This window comes from Trachypithecus francoisi, unplaced genomic scaffold, assembly GCF_009764315.1.
Source record: "Trachypithecus francoisi isolate TF-2019V2 unplaced genomic scaffold, Tfra_2.0 Lachesis_group20, whole genome shotgun sequence".
Taxonomy (NCBI): domain Eukaryota; kingdom Metazoa; phylum Chordata; class Mammalia; order Primates; family Cercopithecidae; genus Trachypithecus; species Trachypithecus francoisi.
This window is the reverse complement of record NW_022681466.1, coordinates 65054988-65071932: the sequence shown is the minus strand read 5'-3', so window position 1 is coordinate 65071932 and position 16945 is coordinate 65054988. Positions and strand designations below refer to the sequence as shown.

The following is a 16945-nucleotide window of genomic DNA, read 5'->3' as shown; positions in this document are numbered from 1 at the left end:
TCTCCGCCCCCGCCTGGGACAGGCCGGGACGCCCGGGACCTGACATTTGGAGGCTCCCAACGTGGGAGCTAAAAATAGCCGCCCCGGGTTACTTTGGGGCATTGCTCCTCTCCCAACCCGCGAGCCGGCTCGCGAGCCGTCTTACGCCTCTGGAGTTTCCCCGGGGAAAGTACACCTGGCTTCTCCTCTCCTCTCCGACCCCACAGTCCAGACCCGCAGAGTTTAAGACGCTTCCGCAGCCCGGGATCTTAGCTGGTGGGCGGAGTCCTAACACGTGGGTGGGCGGGGCCTTTTGTTCCAGGGACTCTTCTCAAAACTTCTCAGTCGGAGGTTGGCGAGAACCCGAGAGGCGTGACTCTCCAGCCACGCGGAGGGGCGTGGCCTCACTGGCCGGCCCCACCAACTCCAGCCAAACTTTAAATCCCAGGCGGAGGGGGCGTGGCCTTCTGGGTTGTGCGGGCTCCTGGCCAATGGGCGCTGTGAAGGGCGTGGCCCGCAGGGGCAGAAGCGAGGTGGCGGGGGCTCCTAGCGTCTTTTCCCCCAGCCTTGCTCCGCCAGATCCGCGGGAGCCCCACTGCTCTCTGGCATCTTGACTTGTGGCTGTAGGTCCCATCGGGCCCGCCCTCGCTCGTCACTCCGGGACCCCCACAGCCCCCGCAGCTTCTGCGCGCCAGGCCGGGGCCAGAGACTCCCGGATCTGTTCTTTCATCTTCGCCGCCCCTGCGCGTCCAGCTCTTCTAAGACGAGATGCCGTCGGGCTTCCAACAGATAGGCTCCGAAGTAGGATTCATCATGAGGGGCGGGGCGGGGGGCACGGGTAGCGCTTTTCTTGGGCTGGAGGTCGCGGTTGGGGTCAGCTGGGGGTGGTTCATGCGCAGGCGCAGGGGGTGAAGGTGGGGGGCTGGCTATTTATACCCGGCCTGGACAACCCGTGACTGTGAGATTCCAATCCTACCAAGAGGCAGAATGGGTCTGGAGGGCCTTTCGGGGCACAGGCAGCAAGTGGATTCTGCGAGCCAGGGTTCACCCCCTTGCCTAATAGGCGGCGCGGCGCTCCGGAATCGGGGACACTCTACCCTCGTTCCGACTCGGGAAAGCAGATCCAGGCGGGTCTTGCCCTCCGGGAGCTGTCCGTCCGTCTCCGCTCGCGGGCAGTGTTTCGAGGACTGTAGGCTCTCCGTGGGCCCCCACCCCCACTCCTGGCCGCCCTCCAAGACGCTGAACTTTCCCTTGGCCCCATCGTTGGTGGAGGGGCAGAGGGGACTGTCAACCCCCCCTCCCCCAGCTCAGGTTTCCGCTTGGAGACAGTCTGTGCCGCCAGCGAGCGGCCACCACTGCCACCGCCCCTCACACCACCTTCCTGCCCTCCTTCCCTGGGCATGGCTCTCCGAGGCAGAACTCCTGGACGGCCCTCCCTGCACGGAGTTTACAGGGGGAGGGCAGGCTGCGACACAGAGAAGGCCACCCCTAGATGACCGGGATGTCCTTTCTAGAGCGGAGACCACTTATTGGTCCTGTTGGGGGCCTCCTGGAGCTGGCTGACAGAACCCCCAGAGGGGAGGGAAGAGGACAGCGGCTGATGATAATAATGCAAATAATGCACTTGTCAATTTATGAAACCAGCACTGTCAGGGATACTGTTAACATGTGATGTTGATTTTCACAACACTCTCACAGATAGGTAGGCAAGGCAGGAAACATCACCCACATCTCACAGAGGACACTCAGGTTCAGGGCGGGGAAGTGACTTGGCCAAGGTCACACAAATCTGAGCTCTTAAGGCCAAGCCTGTCCCAAGGTCACAGAAGAATTTTGAGACAAGTTCTCAAACATTTCCCTGCCTTATGGACTCAAACATCCAGTTTCTCTTTTATACCCAGGTTGAAGTTGAGCTCCTGTTTACATTGAGATCTTTGTGCAATTCCTAATATGGCCCAGTTTCCCTCACCCAGCATGTTGGATGGAGCCCAGTATCTTCAGGCTCCAGCTGGGCCCGGGCCCCTAGCGAAGGGAAAAAAATCATGGCTCCATGTGACATGCTGTGTCTTTGTGTCCGCCTGTCCAGGATGGGGAACCCCCTCAGCAGCGAGTGACTGGGACCCTGGTCCTTGCTGTGTTCTCTGCTGTGCTTGGCTCCCTGCAGTTTGGCTACAACACTGGGGTCATCAATGCCCCTCAGAAGGTGAGGGCCTGCAGCTGGCAGGGTGGGGGTACCCAAACAAGGAGGACAGGTGTCTCAGGGGTGGTGGAAAGGTGAGGGTCTGCAGTAAATCTGTCCTCTGCTGTCTCCCAGGTGATTGAACAGAGCTACAATGAGACGTGGCTGGGGAGGCAGGGGCCTGAGGGACCCAGCTCCATCCCGCCAGGCACCCTCACCACCCTCTGGGCCCTCTCTGTGGCCATCTTTTCCGTGGGCGGCATGATTTCCTCCTTCCTCATTGGTATCATCTCTCAGTGGCTTGGAAGGTTCGGAGCTGGAGGGCAGGGGTGGGGGAAACAGGAAGGGAGCCACCGCTGGGTGCCCTCACTCTCACAGCCTCACTCTGCCTACCTGCCAGGAAAAGGGCCATGCTGGTCAACAATGTCCTGGCGGTGCTGGGTGGCAGCCTCATGGGCCTGGCCAACGCTGCTGCCTCCTATGAAATGCTCATCCTTGGACGGTTCCTCATTGGTGCCTACTCAGGTACTCACGGGCACCACAGCCCTGCCTAGCGCCCTGCTGTCTTTCACCATACCTGGGCTTTCATATGGGAGTGGACACCTGCCCTCAGCCCTCGGTTATTCCCTCGCCTAGGGCTGACATCAGGGCTGGTGCCCATGTACGTAGGGGAGATTGCTCCCACTCACCTGCGGGGTGCCCTGGGGACGCTCAACCAACTGGCCATCGTCACTGGCATTCTGATCGCCCAGGTAACCGGGACGGGCCTCACGGGTGCCTGGGCAGTGGTTGGGGTGGGGCTGTGGAGAGTACAGTGCTTCTGAGGTAAGGCAGGAGGGCTGAGTGACCTGCCTTCTTTCCCAACCTTCTCCCACAGGTGCTGGGGTTGGAGTCCCTGCTGGGCACTGCCAGCCTGTGGCCACTGCTCTTGGGCCTCACAGTGCTACCTGCCCTCCTGCAGCTGGTCCTGCTGCCCTTCTGTCCCGAGAGCCCCCGCTACCTCTATATCATCCGGAATCTCGAGGGACCTGCCAGAAAGAGTAAGCTCTCCTGCTGCAGCCTGACCCAGGCCCATGCCTCCACTTTGTCTTGCTAGCACCTGGCTTCCTCTCAGGTCCCTTCAGGCCTGACCTTCCCTCCTCCAGGTCTGAAGCGCCTGACAGGCTGGGCTGATGTTTCTGGAGTGCTGGCTGAGCTGAAGGATGAGAAGCGGAAGCTGGAGCGTGAGCGGCCATTGTCCCTGCTCCAGCTCCTGGGCAGTCATACCCACCGGCAGCCCCTGATCATTGCGGTCGTGCTGCAGCTGAGCCAGCAGCTCTCTGGCATCAATGCTGTATGTGTGGAGCAGCCTCCAGGCAGGGCACAACCCAGGGAGGGGAGACAGGAGTCAGGAGCAAACCCCCTCCACCAACACTCAGCCTGTTGTGGCTGGAGTAGAGGAAGGGACATCCCTGCCATCACTTCTTCTTCTCCCCCACCTCTAGGTTTTCTATTATTCGACCAGCATCTTCGAGACAGCAGGGGTAGGCCAACCTGCCTATGCCACCATAGGAGCGGGTGTGGTCAACACAGTCTTCACCTTGGTCTCGGTAACTGCTCACCTCTGGAATGGCCCGAGTCACTGGCTTCACATCCCTGGGTGTCCCGGAGGTCCTGCTCTTGGTTGCCCTCACCCACGCAGCCCCTCCTACTTCCCGTGCCTGAAAGGCTCCGGTCAAGCTCTGACTCTCCCCACAGGTGTTGTTGGTGGAGCGGGCAGGGCGCCGGACGCTCCATCTTCTGGGCCTGGCAGGCATGTGTGGCTGTGCCATCCTGATGACTGTGGCTCTGCTCCTGCTGGTAAGGCCTGGAGGCTAGGAGGGGCTAGCAGCCCAGCCCATGGGAATGGTCCTGAGAGTCTCTGTGACCAGCCAGGTCCCCTTCTTAACACACACACTTTCAATCCTGGTGCCAGCTCTGGACCGGGACTGTGGGTGACTGGCTCCAGAATCTGCTGGGACTCTGGTCTGCTCCTGAGGGATTTAGGCTGCACTGGGAGGCAGCTGTGGCACAACTCTGGCAGCCAGGAGGGAGAGCCCCTGTCAAGCCTCAGGAACAATTATTCCTAAAGATCCAGCTTTAGAGCCCAGGGAGAGCTGACAGTCATAAGAACTGAGAGGCCATAACATTTCCTCTGCCTTGAACACACTTGGGATAGCCAGCAGAACGCCAGTGCTCAGAAAGGCTCAAGGGCCTGCTCTAACCCGGGACAACAGGCCCCCCACAAGCTGCTGGGGAAGGGGTTAGATTTCACCTCTCTGGGTTGAGGGCAAGGAAGATCCAGAAAGCCCTCAACTGGATTCTCCACCCTCCCTCTCTGGCTCCTAGGAGCGAGTTCCAGCCATGAGCTACGTCTCCATTGTGGCCATCTTTGGCTTTGTGGCATTTTTTGAGATTGGTCCTGGCCCCATTCCTTGGTTCATCGTGGCCGAGCTCTTCAGCCAGGGACCCCGCCCGGCAGCCATGGCTGTGGCTGGTTTCTCCAACTGGACAAGCAACTTCATCATTGGCATGGGTTTCCAGTATGTTGCGGTAGGTCCTCCCACCCCAGCCTCCCACACTGTAGGCCAGAGGTGGGCATCACACAGCTAGCCCACCTGCTTCCCAGTCAGGGACTCCTCCAGCCACAGACCATTGGTCTTTGGGTCACTTTGGTGGACCACCTGCTCCACAGAATAAAGCAAGGAAGGGAGCTGACCTAGACTGGATAGCAACTGAGGTGTCCGAAACGCACCAGTGACATAACTTACCTTAGTCTAAGAATAAAATGATATGCTTTGCATGAATGCTACAAACAGCTGGGACTCTCCTGAGTGCAGTAACTGAGGATGGTGAAGGGGGCGAAAACTAAGAGTGTTTGGGGTTCAGAGAATTCTCTTTTCCGTGTAAATTCTTATTCCTGATCATTTTCCTTGTCCCTGGAGGAGGCAGCTGCTGTCTGTCATCTCCCCAGCTCCTATGAAGGCCTTTAGCTCCTGGTTGCCTGAAACCAACCCTTCCCTCCCCACCTCACTCTGTCAACACCTCTTTCTCCACCTGTCCCAGGAGGCTATGGGGCCCTACGTCTTCCTTCTATTTGCGGTCCTCCTGCTGGGCTTCTTCATCTTCACCTTCTTAAGAGTACCTGAAACTCGAGGCCGGACGTTTGACCAGATCTCAGCTGCCTTCCACCGGACACCCTCTCTTTTAGAGCAGGAGGTGAAACCCAGCACAGAACTTGAGTACTTAGGGCCAGATGAGAACGACTGAGGGGCCAGGCAGGGGTGGGAGAGCCAGCTCTCTCCACCCACCCCAGAGGCCCCTTCCTTTCCTCTGCAGCACTTCAACCCTCTCTTCCCTATTACTTCCAGGTGGAAAAGAAACCCTGCAGCCTGGGAGAATTGGGAAGCTGGGGGAAGGGTGGTCTGAGCACCCCCTCATTCCCCTTGTGTGACTCTTTTGGATTACTTATGTGTTGTGGTTAGGCCGTGGCCATCAGGGTGGGCCACTCACCCCTCCCTCTTCTTTCCCCCTTCCCCTTTCCTCCCCACCCCCCAGACTCAGCTCCAGAATACCTTCTTCCCTGCTAGAGAAGGGGGATTGGAGGGAGGATAGGTCTAGACTTTCTCAGTGGGACAAACCAGAGCAGAGAGCAGGACAGGAGACAAGAAATCCAGTTTCCCACCACCTTGGACTCCTCCCATAATCTGGGACTTTCACTGAATTCTTACCACACAGACTCTGGGCGAAGGGGGTTCTCTCTTGACCCCTCCAGGGAAAAGGACTCATCTCCCTCACTGCAGGCTCAGCCTTCCAGGGTAAGAGGGAACAGGAAAGTATGTGCCCATGTGTGGCAAGACGGGACAGCAGGCTCCTGCCTCTAGGCTTGGGGCTCTATCCTGATTGTTCCCCAAGGCTGCCAAGAAGGAGCCCTAGCTTTCTTCCTCTCCCTTCCTGGAAGGGTGCTGCACGAACAGGCTTTTGACCAACTAAGGCAAAAAGGGGATTTGAAAGGCTGCCTGGAAACACTGGGCTGGGAGGAGCCTTTGGATATTTTTATATACGTTTGAAAAGGGGGTTGAAAGAAGAACCAAAGGTCGGTTGTACTAAATGTATATATATAGATACTTCTATAAAGTGACTGCTGAAGACAAGCATCCTGTCGTAGAGGCACTTGAGGACGGGCTGAGACAGGGACCATAACTCTTCACCCCTCTTCCTCCCTCTGTCCTGCCTCAGCTCAAGGCCTCAGAATCTTCTGGATGCCATTGCTCATGCCCCTACTCACATTTCTACTCATTGCTTTATTAATAGTAAATGCTCAATAAATTGTAGCTGCCAGTGCCGGACACTGCTCTTGGCATCTGCAGAATACTCACTCTGCGAGGAGGTGTCAGCCCATGTCACAGGGGCAGTGAATCCCCCTGATGAGGGTACTCTTCACTAGCGGCACAGCTGGAGAAATGGGAGCAAGGATGCCAGGCCCTGCCCACGGCCCCACATCCCCTCCTCCCCACCTTCAACAGTGAGTTACTAGCGATTCTCCAAAACAGAAGAGACAGAGACCAAGACCACAGGAAAGCCTGTTTTTGTTTTTACTGGAGGCTCAGGTGGCAAATGACAGGTCATAAAATGGCTTCAGAGGTAGGGGGCCGGGGGGAAAACAAAAATAAACTTGGGGGAGTGAGGCAGGAAGAAAAATAACCAGGAGGCGGTAAGAGCTGGCTGGTTCCTTCTCAGCCTGAGTTACAGGAGGGAGTTGGTGTCTCTGAACAGTAAGGATGGCTCCCTTCCTTCAACCCTTGATAAAGGGAGGGAAGAAAAAAGAAAAGGAAAAAGGCTGTTGCTTTGGCCCTCCTGAGTCTCAAGGAAAAGGTGAAACGCTGGTGTTTTGATGCCATGAATTATGGGAATGGGGGAGCAGGGTACTGGGTAGGGTACAGGTCAGTTGGAAAAACTGGCAGATACCTGAGAGAGAAAAGGAAATGGACAGATTGTGAACAACAGCGACTTACTGCCACCCAGTCCTCCGCCTTCCTGGCCACCTGCCCAACTGCACCAGCCACTCACCAGATGGCAGCTCTGGGTGTCCTTTGAGTTGGAATCACTCCAGGATGGTGGTGCTGGGGTCCCCACTGTTGACAGGGGCTGAGGTCTAAAGAACAGCGGTGGCCAATTGAGACTTGTTCTTTTTTTTTTTTTTTTTTTTGAGACAGAGTCTCACTCTAGGTTGGATGGAGTGCAGTGGCACGATCTTGGCTCACTGCAACCTCCCCCTCCCGGTTCAAGCGATTCTCCTGCCTCAGCCTCCCAAGTACCTGGGATTACAGGCACGCGCTACCATGCCGGGCTAATTTTTGTATCTTTAGTAGAGCCAGGGTTTCTCCATGTTGGTCAGGCTGGTTTCAAACTTCCGACCTCAAGTGATCGCCTGCCTCTGCCTCCCAAAGTGCTGGGATTACAGGCGTGAGCCATCGCACCAGGCTGAGACTTGTTCTTCAGAGCCCCGAACTTCAACCTTCTTTCATTTTTTCCCTTCCCATTAATACCCTCAATCACACGTCTCAGTTCACATCCACAAGCTGGTGCGATGGCTCCAGGAAGCACTGGGGTGGGTGGAGGGGGTGGGGGCATGACATGGGCTTGATTGCCTCTGCTGGGGCTTCCTGGTGGGAAGGGACACCTGCCAGGGGTGGACCCAGCAGGCTGCATGGAAGAGGGTGGTGGCAGGGCCAGGGCAGGCGAGGGAAGGAACCAAGGGATGGAGTAGGAAAGAAAAAGAAAAAAGGAGGGGGTGGGGTGGAGCTGGTCTCAGCTTTTTCTTTCATTCCACATCTGAAGTCCTCACCTCAGGGGCTGCGGGCTGCCGGGGGCCAGGGGCCTGCTGCCGTCTCCGCTGGAAGTAGGGGCGGTTTCGTGGGCGCTGGGGCTCAGGCCGGGAACCATCAGTGGGACCTTGGCTGGGCTTGGTCTCACCGTCCCCACCTTCTGTGGTAGGCTGCTGGGGTGGCCTGGGGCGGAAAGGCCTAGGGAAAGGAGCAGGGCTCTGAGGGGACCAGGGAACACCCCGGGCAGACCACACCCTCCCCAGGGCTCACCCAGCTGCCCCACCCTACCTCCAGGAGCCAGGCTTCCAGCCCATGAGCACCGCCTCCCCGCAAGGCACCTCTCACCAGGAGCCCAGGCTCTGCCTAGAGCTTCGCCCTTCCATCCTCCTGCCCCTTTCCCCAAGGAGCCAACACTGGAAGGGGAAGACCAAGCCCTAGCAAGGGAGTCTTACCTTCGGTACCTGGGCCGGAATCTGGGCGGGGGGACCCGCTCATCTCCCTGCTGTTGGTGCCCCTCCAATGGGGCTGTCTCTTTGGGTTCTACCCCGTCAGTGCTCTGGGAACATGCAAAGGCCCCGGGGAGCTGTGGGGACAGCAGCTGCTCCGAAGTCAGGTTATCCACAGCTCTGTCCAACCCTCACTTCCTCCTCCTTTGGCGACCCATGGTCTCTATCCTAAGTCCCACTCTTCTCCTGAACTTGGGGGAGTGGCTCCCATATTCCAGCTTCCCCTCACCTCTATAGGCTGCTGCTGGTTGGGGGGCCGGGGGCCTCGCACAAACCGCCGTCGGTAGAAGAAGGGTGGGGGGCGCCGTCGTCTGGGCCGCTGCCCAGAGTCTTCAGCCCGCTCCCCTTCACTGCCAGGTCCTGTCCCCCCGGAGGGGATGTCTGCCACCATGGGTGGTGGGACAACTGAGGCAGGCCGGGGGATGAATCGGCGGAACCTACGTCGGTTGGGGGCATAACGGCTGCCCTTCACGGGCACCCCCCCGGGCCCAGTTACATTAGCAGCTTCTGCGCCCTGGGAAGGTGGTGAGGGAACAGTCAGAATCCGCTCCAACAGCCAATGTGCATTTCCGAACTTGCTTCCCCTTCTTCCAGGGGAAGACCCCTCTCCAGCTTTCCTTTAGCTCCTCTAACTTCTTTCTACCCTCCCTGGAGTGGCAGTGGAGTGCATTTGCACCCATCTGGGAAGGAGCAATGTGTCCTTTTGAAATAATTGCTACTGCACCCTCCTGAGTATACGACTGGGTGGAGAAAGGCCTGGCAGCCAGCATCCACCTTGTTACTACAGAGGCGGACTTGGAAAGTCTAGAACAGGGCCCCACGTGGAGAACGGACGTCGAAGTGTTTGGTGAACCACAGAGAAGAAACCCAGACAATGCTAACCGGTAACAGGGACATATTTAGGACATCCCTTAGCCTAAGCGTTAAGGAAGAGGACATCAGGGTGAGAGAACACAGTCCCATTCCTGCAGAACGGGTCAGAGCTGGCCCCAGGAGAGTCTTAGCCTGCGATGACCTCCAGGCCACCCTCCCATACGCTTAGTCAACTCTATACCCCATAGTAGTCCCCAAACCTTCTCTCCTTCCACGACATCAAATTCCACAGTCTCCCCATCTCCAACGCTGCGCAGAAACTTCCTGGGGTTGTTTCTTTTAATAGCTGTCTGATTGGGGAAAAGGCCATGTGAAAAGTGAGACAGCAAGATAGGAGTGTCTACCACCCCTGCTGGGGCCACCACCCAGTTTCATTCAACATTTGACTTGGGGTCTAGAGCTGGAGGGTGGAGCAAGGAGGTGGTCAAAGTTTAGCAGGGGAAAAGTCCTGAACTCAGGGCCTCAGCAATGACTGTGCAGTTACCATCCCCAGGACACACTCTTCCCCCTCCCCCCGCCCCCGCTTTACCCCTTGGGATTTCAAAAAGGGAGGCAAGAAATATGAACTCCAAAGCAAAAGGCAGGGACAGTCTTCAGTTGCAAAGTGGGTAAAATGCACTGTGCTTCTTACCTCAGTCCCAATGAGAGCTCTTTCCACCAAGCAGTGGTTCTCAAGCTGTAGCGTGCATCAGAATCACCTGGAGGAGCTCGTTAAACCGATTGCGGAGCCCCAGCCCCAGCTCTGATTCACCAGGTCTGGGCTGGGGACTGAGAATTTGGATGTCAGGTGATGCTGCTGCCGCTGGTGCAGAGGCCACGCTTTGAGAACCACTGCACCCAAGTACCTTCTCCCTCTGAAAATTGCCTCAGTGCTTCCTGGAGTGTTAACAGGTCCCAGGAGGTAGTAAGCCTGCCATGCCCAGGGGCGACATGCTCAATTCTGACAGGCGTTTAGTAACCCAACGCAAGTGCGGCTAATGGTGGTTGACACAGGCACCCGAGGCAGATGGGGGGAGCTATTCCCTGGCAGACGGGCCGTTGTGAAGAAGAGCCGGAGAAGCATGGTGGAGCGCACTGCTAAGGATTACGGCAAAGGCCTTCAAAGAGGGCCGGTTCTTCCCCTCAGAAAGCCAACCTAGCTCTTACCTGGTGAACAAAGACATCTTCCTTGGTGTCATTCCTGCAGAACAGGATGAGTCGTTAAGGAGGGGACTTTAACAAAGCCCTCAGTTCCTCACTGAGGGCCCCCTAGCTGCCCAGTCTAAGCTCAGCAGGCCCATCCTCTCTAGCATTCCACAGTTAGGGGGAGACAGGGCCCGGGGAGTGGGAGGGAGAGCCAGCAGGACCCCCAGAAGCTGGTGTAAAGAGAGGTATACTTAAAACCTCCATGCCAAACCTGGACTTCACAAGGAAAGGGCAGGCTGGGGAGGCAAAGGCACCTTGAGGGACCGGAGACAGCTCTGCCCCTGCCTGGGCTCCACCTTCCACCCCAGGCTAGCCTTATGACCTGCCAGCGCTGGGTGCAACTGTCCCTGGCCAACACCCCTCCCCCAACCCTCATCAGGCTTGGAAAATTCCAGTCTTCTTCCTTCTACAGTCAAGGAGGCAGAAAGTGCAGAGGGGGCCAGAGGTGCAGAACAAGTTTGAGAAGGGAACAACGTGTCAGGAACTTGCTCCAAACAGCCACCAAACTTTATTCTCATCCTCAGCCTGGAGGTGAATCCCAGGGTCAGGCCCACTCTCAACACGCGTGGGTCCAAGGGTGAGAGACAAGAAAACTTTCACCCATTCTCTATCACAAGAACCCCAGTGGGTAGCGGGAGGGGAGAAAGGAAAAGTTTTCCTGGAGGCGCTCCGACCCCCTACCCAGTCTGCCATTTCCAGAATTAGACAGAGACCGTTCCCCAGAACAAACGTTTTAGCTTTAAAGCACATGGATCTGCACAAAGGTCAGCGTGCTAAGAGTGAACTAGGGCCTCCCAGGAGGGCCAGGCCGGGCAGGATGCCTGGGCTGGGGAAGGGCCCACTGGAGGAGACCCGGCTCTGCTCAGAATCCACCGCCACAGCCTCTCCCAGTGCTGAGGGGTGGGGCTGCCTACTGAAGGAAAGCAGCAGCCTCTGGCTCCTTCCTCCTGCCCCCCACTGTCAGCCTCAGTCCCAACAGGTGGGGGGCTCGAATGAGCCAGAGCTCTTTAAGGGAGTTGAGTTGTGAGTGCTGCCATAACAGGAAAGTGAGGATTCCAGCCGGGGGCCCTGAGGCACACAGAACCCTATAATACGTTCTGCCCCAAAGGCATGTCAGAGTAAAAGTAATGAAGCAATTCCAGAAGGTGAGATGAGAAGCTGGCAGGATCAGAGCCAGGTTTGCCAAGTTCCTGAATCATTAATCCTCCGCTGCCCTTGAAGATGTGGAGGAGCCTTCCTCTTGTCACTAAGCACACATTTGTGCTGCGGTTAAAGGCTTTCAACCAGCATCAGCTGGACATTGCAACCACGTGCCTCCGCAGGGGTCGAGATGAGGTTGGGCGGGTGTCCAGTCCCACAGGCCAGTTCGGAAGACACCCATTCCACCCCCGCCCTGGGTTTCTTGGATACCTGTTGATGAATCCGTAACCATTCCGGACGTTGAACCATTTGACAGTGCCCAGGACTCGGATTGCTGCCAGGCAGAGATGCAGTGGGGACAGTGAGACGGGGGGAAGAGATGGAGTTGAACTCAGTTTTGAGACACTCCAAAAAAAAAAAAAAAATCTAGCCTACTGCCTTATAACCTATTAAGCTTGCCTTCAAGCCAATCAGGTTTCACTAGTAGCTTCAAGGTATTTTTACCCTATTCCATCAAATGAAATCACCCACACAGGGGATTCAGGCTTTCAAAAAGCCTTCCAACTCTAAGGCATGTTCCCCACATCCTACAAATCCAGACCCTTCACCTAGAACTGGGTACTCACCTGGTCTGCAAAGTGCCGCCCCCAGGTCATAACTGAGGGTTTTTCTAGCCCTCCCAATGCAAGGGTCCCCAGTGCACCTGCTTGTCGGACTCAGAGGTTTGCCTAGTTCTAACCCAGTCAACTAGGCACTGTGTCCCGCCCGGGGGCGTGGCTGGACCCTGGGGCTTTATTCTCCACCCCAAGACCTTAGCTGAACCTGCCGGCCCCGCCCTCCCGCCCAGGAAGGCACTGCAGGATTTCCCACCAGGGGAATCCACTTTGTTGGGTGCGCAGCTCCCAGCCCAGTTAGCGCTCTGGGCCTCCGGGCCAGGCCGCCTTTGGTTTTCCGGATCCTGCCGGGCTCCACACTACCCCTCCCCCAGCCCGCCGACCCCTCAGAGCCTCCCTGTGCGCGCCCCCCCCTCACCCAGCACCGGCTTGTCCGCCTGACTCCGGGCCGGGGGGGCGGGGGTTCCCGAGGCCGCCGTCGCCGGGTTGCCAGGGGTGCGGGGGCCCGGCGCCAAGGGGGTCCCAGCAGCGGGGCCCGAGGCGGCTCCGCCCCCGCCGCCCGCCCCGCCGCCTGCTTTCTGCGGCTCCCCTGCGGGCACCGGTACCACCACCGCTACCACCCCTGCCGCCGTCGCGGGCACCGTCGCCGCGGGGACCGCTGTAGCCACCGCTGCCGCCTCCACCTCGCTCATCCCGCCGGGTCCAGTACCGGCCCCCGCCGCCACCGCCTCCTCCGCCGCCGCCGCCGCCACCGCCCCGGCCCCTCCCCCCGGCTCGCGAACCCGCCGCCCAGCTCGGTCCTCGCGCCCCGAGCCTCGCCCGCACGCCGGCAGCGGGCCCAGAACCGAGGCCAATCGCAGCCCGCTGCCGCCGCTCGCGCAGACCCCGCCTCACGACCACGGGCCAATCCCAGCCCAACAGCCCCCCAGCCCGCACGCCGACCCCGCCTCCCGGACTTCGCACCGCGGCCCCGGCCCCCGCCGGCTGCCCAGTAAGTACACCTGAGCCCCGCCCCCTGGCCGCCACGTGACCACCCCCGGCCCAACCCATTGGCCGGCGGCCCCTTTCCCCTCCCCCCTCCACCCTTTTCCACCGGCCGCGGGAAATCAAACGGGCTGGTCGCGCCCCAACTGCCACCTGGCCTCTGCGCGAGGGGCGGGGCCGTGGCCGCGGCGCCAAGGTTGCCCGTGACGACCTGAGCGAGGGGGGGGAGTCTGCATCCTTGGTTCTGGCAGTGAGTAGCACTGCTCGCCTCCACCCTCGAGACCGACCTTGCCCGCATGCTGCCAGGTGCAGACGCCTTCCGGCCACCACTGCCCTTGCCACCCTCTCCTCACAGGACGGCCCTGCACACCCTGGGGCTGCGCGGTCTGCCGCGGGATAGGCTGGAAAGCGCAGCAGAATGGATTTCCCGGCTCACACTTGCTCCCATAAGCCAGGACCCCCCCCCCACTCTTTTCTTTTCTTTTCTTTTTGAGACAGAGTCTCGCTCTGTCGCCCAGACTAGAGTGCAGTGGCGCGATCTCAGCTTTCTACAACCTCCGCCTCCCGGATTCAAGCGATTCCCCACCTTGAGCCACCTCAAGGTGGCTCCTGGCCTGCCTCTACCTATGTTTGTATTGGAAACAAAGTTTACAAGTAGTGCAATGTGCAACTCTTCGCTGAGTTGGGTGTGTTTGTTTGTTTGTTTGTTTTGACACAAGGTCTCCCTCTGTCGCCCAGACTGAAGCTCAGTGTGTGATGTGGGCTCACTGCAGCCTCCGCCTCCCGGATTCAAGCGATTCTCCCTCCTCAGCCTCCTGAGTACCTGCGTGCGCCACCACAGCCCAGCTAATTTTTGTATTTTTAGTAGAGATGGGGTTTCACCAGTTTGGTCAAGCTGGTCCCGAACTCCTGACCGGTGACCCACCCGCCTCAGCCTCCCAAAGTGTTGGGATGACAGGCGTGAGTCACTGCGCCCAGCCTTCCTGAGTTTTGATCAATGTGTCCACCTATGTGGCCCACGCCGACTGCTGCAGCTCTGATGTCTACCGCCCTAGAGTGGCTTTGGGGTCTCTCACATCTGCCTGCCGGGGGCTGTGGTCTCTGGTCAGACGTCAAGCTCCAGCGGACTCGAGGCCTTTTGCACATGCAGTTTCCTCTGCCGAGAACGCGCCTTCGTGTCCCAGGGTGGCTCTCTTCAAGTAGCAGCTTACATACGACTCTTTGCGATCGCACCATTCCTTCTTTTTCTGATGGCATTTTTGAAAATATGATACGATCCTGACCATTTGCTTATTTTATTTCCCTGCACACAGTGGGCTGTAAACTCCACAGCAGTAAGAGCCTTGTAGTTAAGGCGGACGCCTGCAGCAGTGCCTGGTACAACGTACACGTTCAATATTTATCGAATACATGAACGGCCCCCATTCCACAGATGAGAGGATTGAGGGGCAGTGCGACGCTTGTACCAGGTTTCTCGGGAGCCTGGGAAGATTAAGAAAATGGTCCGGGCGCGGTGGCTCACGCCTGAAATCCCAGAAAAACGAGGCTCCAGCAGTATCTCCTCCCTAGGGCCGCCTCCCCCACCAGGGAGGACGCGGGTGCGCATTGTATTTTTAGCCAGGGCAGCGCGCCCCGGGGCAGCACACGTGCCCCCAGGCGCTGCTGGGCCGGTCCCAAGTGCGCTTCCCAAGGGCTGGCGTCCTCCGCGTCCCCTTCGCGGCCAGCGGCCTGCAGCGGCCACAGTCGCCTCTCCCGGTCCCGGCGCGCCCTCTGCCGGCCACTCCCGGAGGCCGCCGGATTCCGCTTCCTCGCTCACCCCTCCACTTGCTTTGTCGCCTGCTGCACCCCTCCTGCCCTTTCAGAGTTGAAGATTTTGTTTTCCAGAGCATCGGGCTCAGTGGACAGAAAAAGAGACGAGACGAGAAAACAATTAAGTCGCAAGATGAGGCCGTGAAGCATACAAGAATGATCACTGCCCTTAGACTGTTAAGGACCGACTTACCCGTGCCTAGCTCCGAGCTCAAGGAATTGGAGAAGCCTAAGACCAAGGCTGGGGAAGGCAGGCAAGAAACCTCAGTGTGGCCGCTGCAGCAAAAGAATCACATGGAAGGCACAGATGGAGCTCAGGAACTGGCCAGTTAGCTACAGGCTGGAGGGTGAGAAGAGAGGACATAGGAAGGGAAGCTGAACCCTTTTTGGAGTAAGATTAAGAAAATGGACCGGGCGCGGTGGTTCACGCCTGTAATCCCAGCACTTTGGGAGGCCGAGGCAAGTGGATCACAAGGTCAGGAGTTCGAGACCAGTCTGGCTAATATGGTGAAATCCCCATCTCTACTAAAAAAACAAAAACTGGCCACGCGCGGTGGCTCACACCTGTAATCTCAGCACTTTGGGAGGCCGAGGCAAGTGGATCACAAGGTCAGGAGTTCGAGACCAGTCTGGCTAATATGGTGAAACCCCGTCTCCACTGAAAAATACAAAAAATTGGAGACGGGCGGATCACGAGGTCAGGAGATCGAGACCAGCCTGACTAACACGGTGAAACCCCGTCTCTACTGAAAAAAAAAAAAAACAAAAAGTTAGCCTGGTGTTGTGGCGGGTGACTGTAGTCCCAGCTACTTGGGAGGCTGAGGGGGGAGAATGGCGTGAACCCAGGAGGTGGAGCTTGCAGTGAGCCGAGATCACGCCACTGCACTTCCAGCCTGGGTGACAGAGGGAGACTGAGTAAAAAAAAAAAAAAACAGCATGGTGGTGCGCGCCTGTAATCCCAGCTACTCGGGAGGCTGAGGCAGGAGAATCGCTTGAGCCCGGAAGGCGAAGATTGCAATGATTTCAGTGATCTGAGATCGCGCCATTGCACTCCAGGCTGGGCGACAGAGTGAGACTCTGTCAAAAAAAAAAAAGGCCGGGCGCAGTGGTTCACGCCTGTAATCCCAGCACTTTCAGAGGCTGAGGTGGGTGAATCACGAGGTCAGGAGGTCGAGACCATCCTGGCTAACATGGTGAATCCCCGTGTCTACTAAAAATACAAAAAATTAGCCAGGCGTAGTGGCGGGCGCCTGGAGTCCCAGCTACTGGGGAGGCTGAGGCAGGAGAATGGCATGAACCCAGGAGGCGGAGCTTGCAGTGAGCCAAGATTGCACCACTGCACTCCAGCCTGGGCGACAAGGTGAGACTCCGTCCGAGAAAAAAAAAGAAAGAAAGAAAAAGAAAAGAAAAGAAAATGTGAGGATGTGAGGAGACCAGAGGTGGGAGCGTTACAGGGAAATGTACTCCTGGCTGTAACAACAGCTACACTGGCAACAGCTCAACAGCTGTGTGTTCTCCATCCCCATGAAGGAGAATTCACAGATACCACAGAGAGATGCCGCTCATTGTCCTCTTCAGTTGAAGGATTTGTGCATGTAGTTTTCTTTTTCTTTTCTTTTCTTTCTTTTTTTTTTTTTTGAGATGGCGTCTTGCCCTGTTGCCCAGGCTGGAATGCAATGGCACGATCTCATCTCACTGCAAGCTCCAACTCCCGGGTTCACGCCATTCTCCTGCCTCAACCTCAACCTCCCAAGTAGCTGGGACTACAGGCGCCCACTGCCACCACGCCCAGCTAATTTTTTGTATTTTTAGTAGAGACGGGGTTTCACC

At 57.7% G+C, this 16945-nt stretch overlaps 2 protein-coding genes across 3 annotated transcripts; one reads left to right on the top strand and one right to left on the bottom strand.

Annotated features, from left to right (window-relative positions):
• The first annotated feature begins 484 nt into the window (after positions 1 to 484).
• On the top strand, positions 485 to 6995 carry SLC2A4 (solute carrier family 2 member 4). The gene is made up of 11 exons (XM_033184796.1): positions 485 to 780; positions 2066 to 2182; positions 2294 to 2466; positions 2559 to 2683; positions 2795 to 2910; positions 3036 to 3198; positions 3304 to 3491; positions 3643 to 3747; positions 3896 to 3997; positions 4526 to 4729; positions 5243 to 6995. The coding sequence occupies exons 1-11, from the start codon at positions 748 to 750 to the stop codon at positions 5444 to 5446; spliced, it is 1530 nt and encodes a 509-aa protein (XP_033040687.1). The 5' UTR covers positions 485 to 747; the 3' UTR covers positions 5447 to 6995.
• YBX2 (Y-box binding protein 2) lies at positions 6747 to 13084 on the bottom strand. 2 transcript variants are annotated; one of them, XM_033184797.1, is made up of 9 exons: positions 12741 to 13084; positions 11979 to 12042; positions 10530 to 10563; positions 9584 to 9673; positions 8740 to 9024; positions 8457 to 8560; positions 8025 to 8202; positions 7247 to 7331; positions 6747 to 7144 (listed from the first exon to the last, which is right to left on the bottom strand). In XM_033184797.1, the coding sequence occupies exons 1-8, from the start codon at positions 13012 to 13014 to the stop codon at positions 7281 to 7283; spliced, it is 1080 nt and encodes a 359-aa protein (XP_033040688.1). In that variant the 5' UTR covers positions 13015 to 13084; the 3' UTR covers positions 6747 to 7144; positions 7247 to 7280. The 2 variants fall into 2 exon arrangements, with proteins under 2 accessions (XP_033040688.1, XP_033040689.1); XM_033184798.1 differs by having other exon boundaries at positions 6753 to 6977.
• Positions 13085 to 16945: the final 3861 nt, after the last annotated feature.

Coding starts and splice junctions, on each gene's coding strand:
- SLC2A4 (XM_033184796.1), top strand. CDS start 748: ATGCCGTCGGGCTTCCAACAGATAGGCTCCGAA. Junction 2,684..2,794: donor CCTCATTGGTGCCTACTCAG/GTACTCACGGGC, acceptor TCCCTCGCCTAG/GGCTGACATCAGGGCTGGTG. Junction 3,748..3,895: donor CAGTCTTCACCTTGGTCTCG/GTAACTGCTCAC, acceptor CTCTCCCCACAG/GTGTTGTTGGTGGAGCGGGC.
- YBX2 (XM_033184797.1), bottom strand. CDS start 13,014: ATGAGCGAGGTGGAGGCGGCAGCGGTGGCTACAGCGGTCCCCGCGGCG. Junction 10,564..11,978: donor GGTTACGGATTCATCAACAG/GTATCCAAGAAA, acceptor CCTGTTCTGCAG/GAATGACACCAAGGAAGATG. Junction 9,025..9,583: donor ATGTCGTGGAAGGAGAGAAG/GTTTGGGGACTA, acceptor CCACCTTCCCAG/GGCGCAGAAGCTGCTAATGT.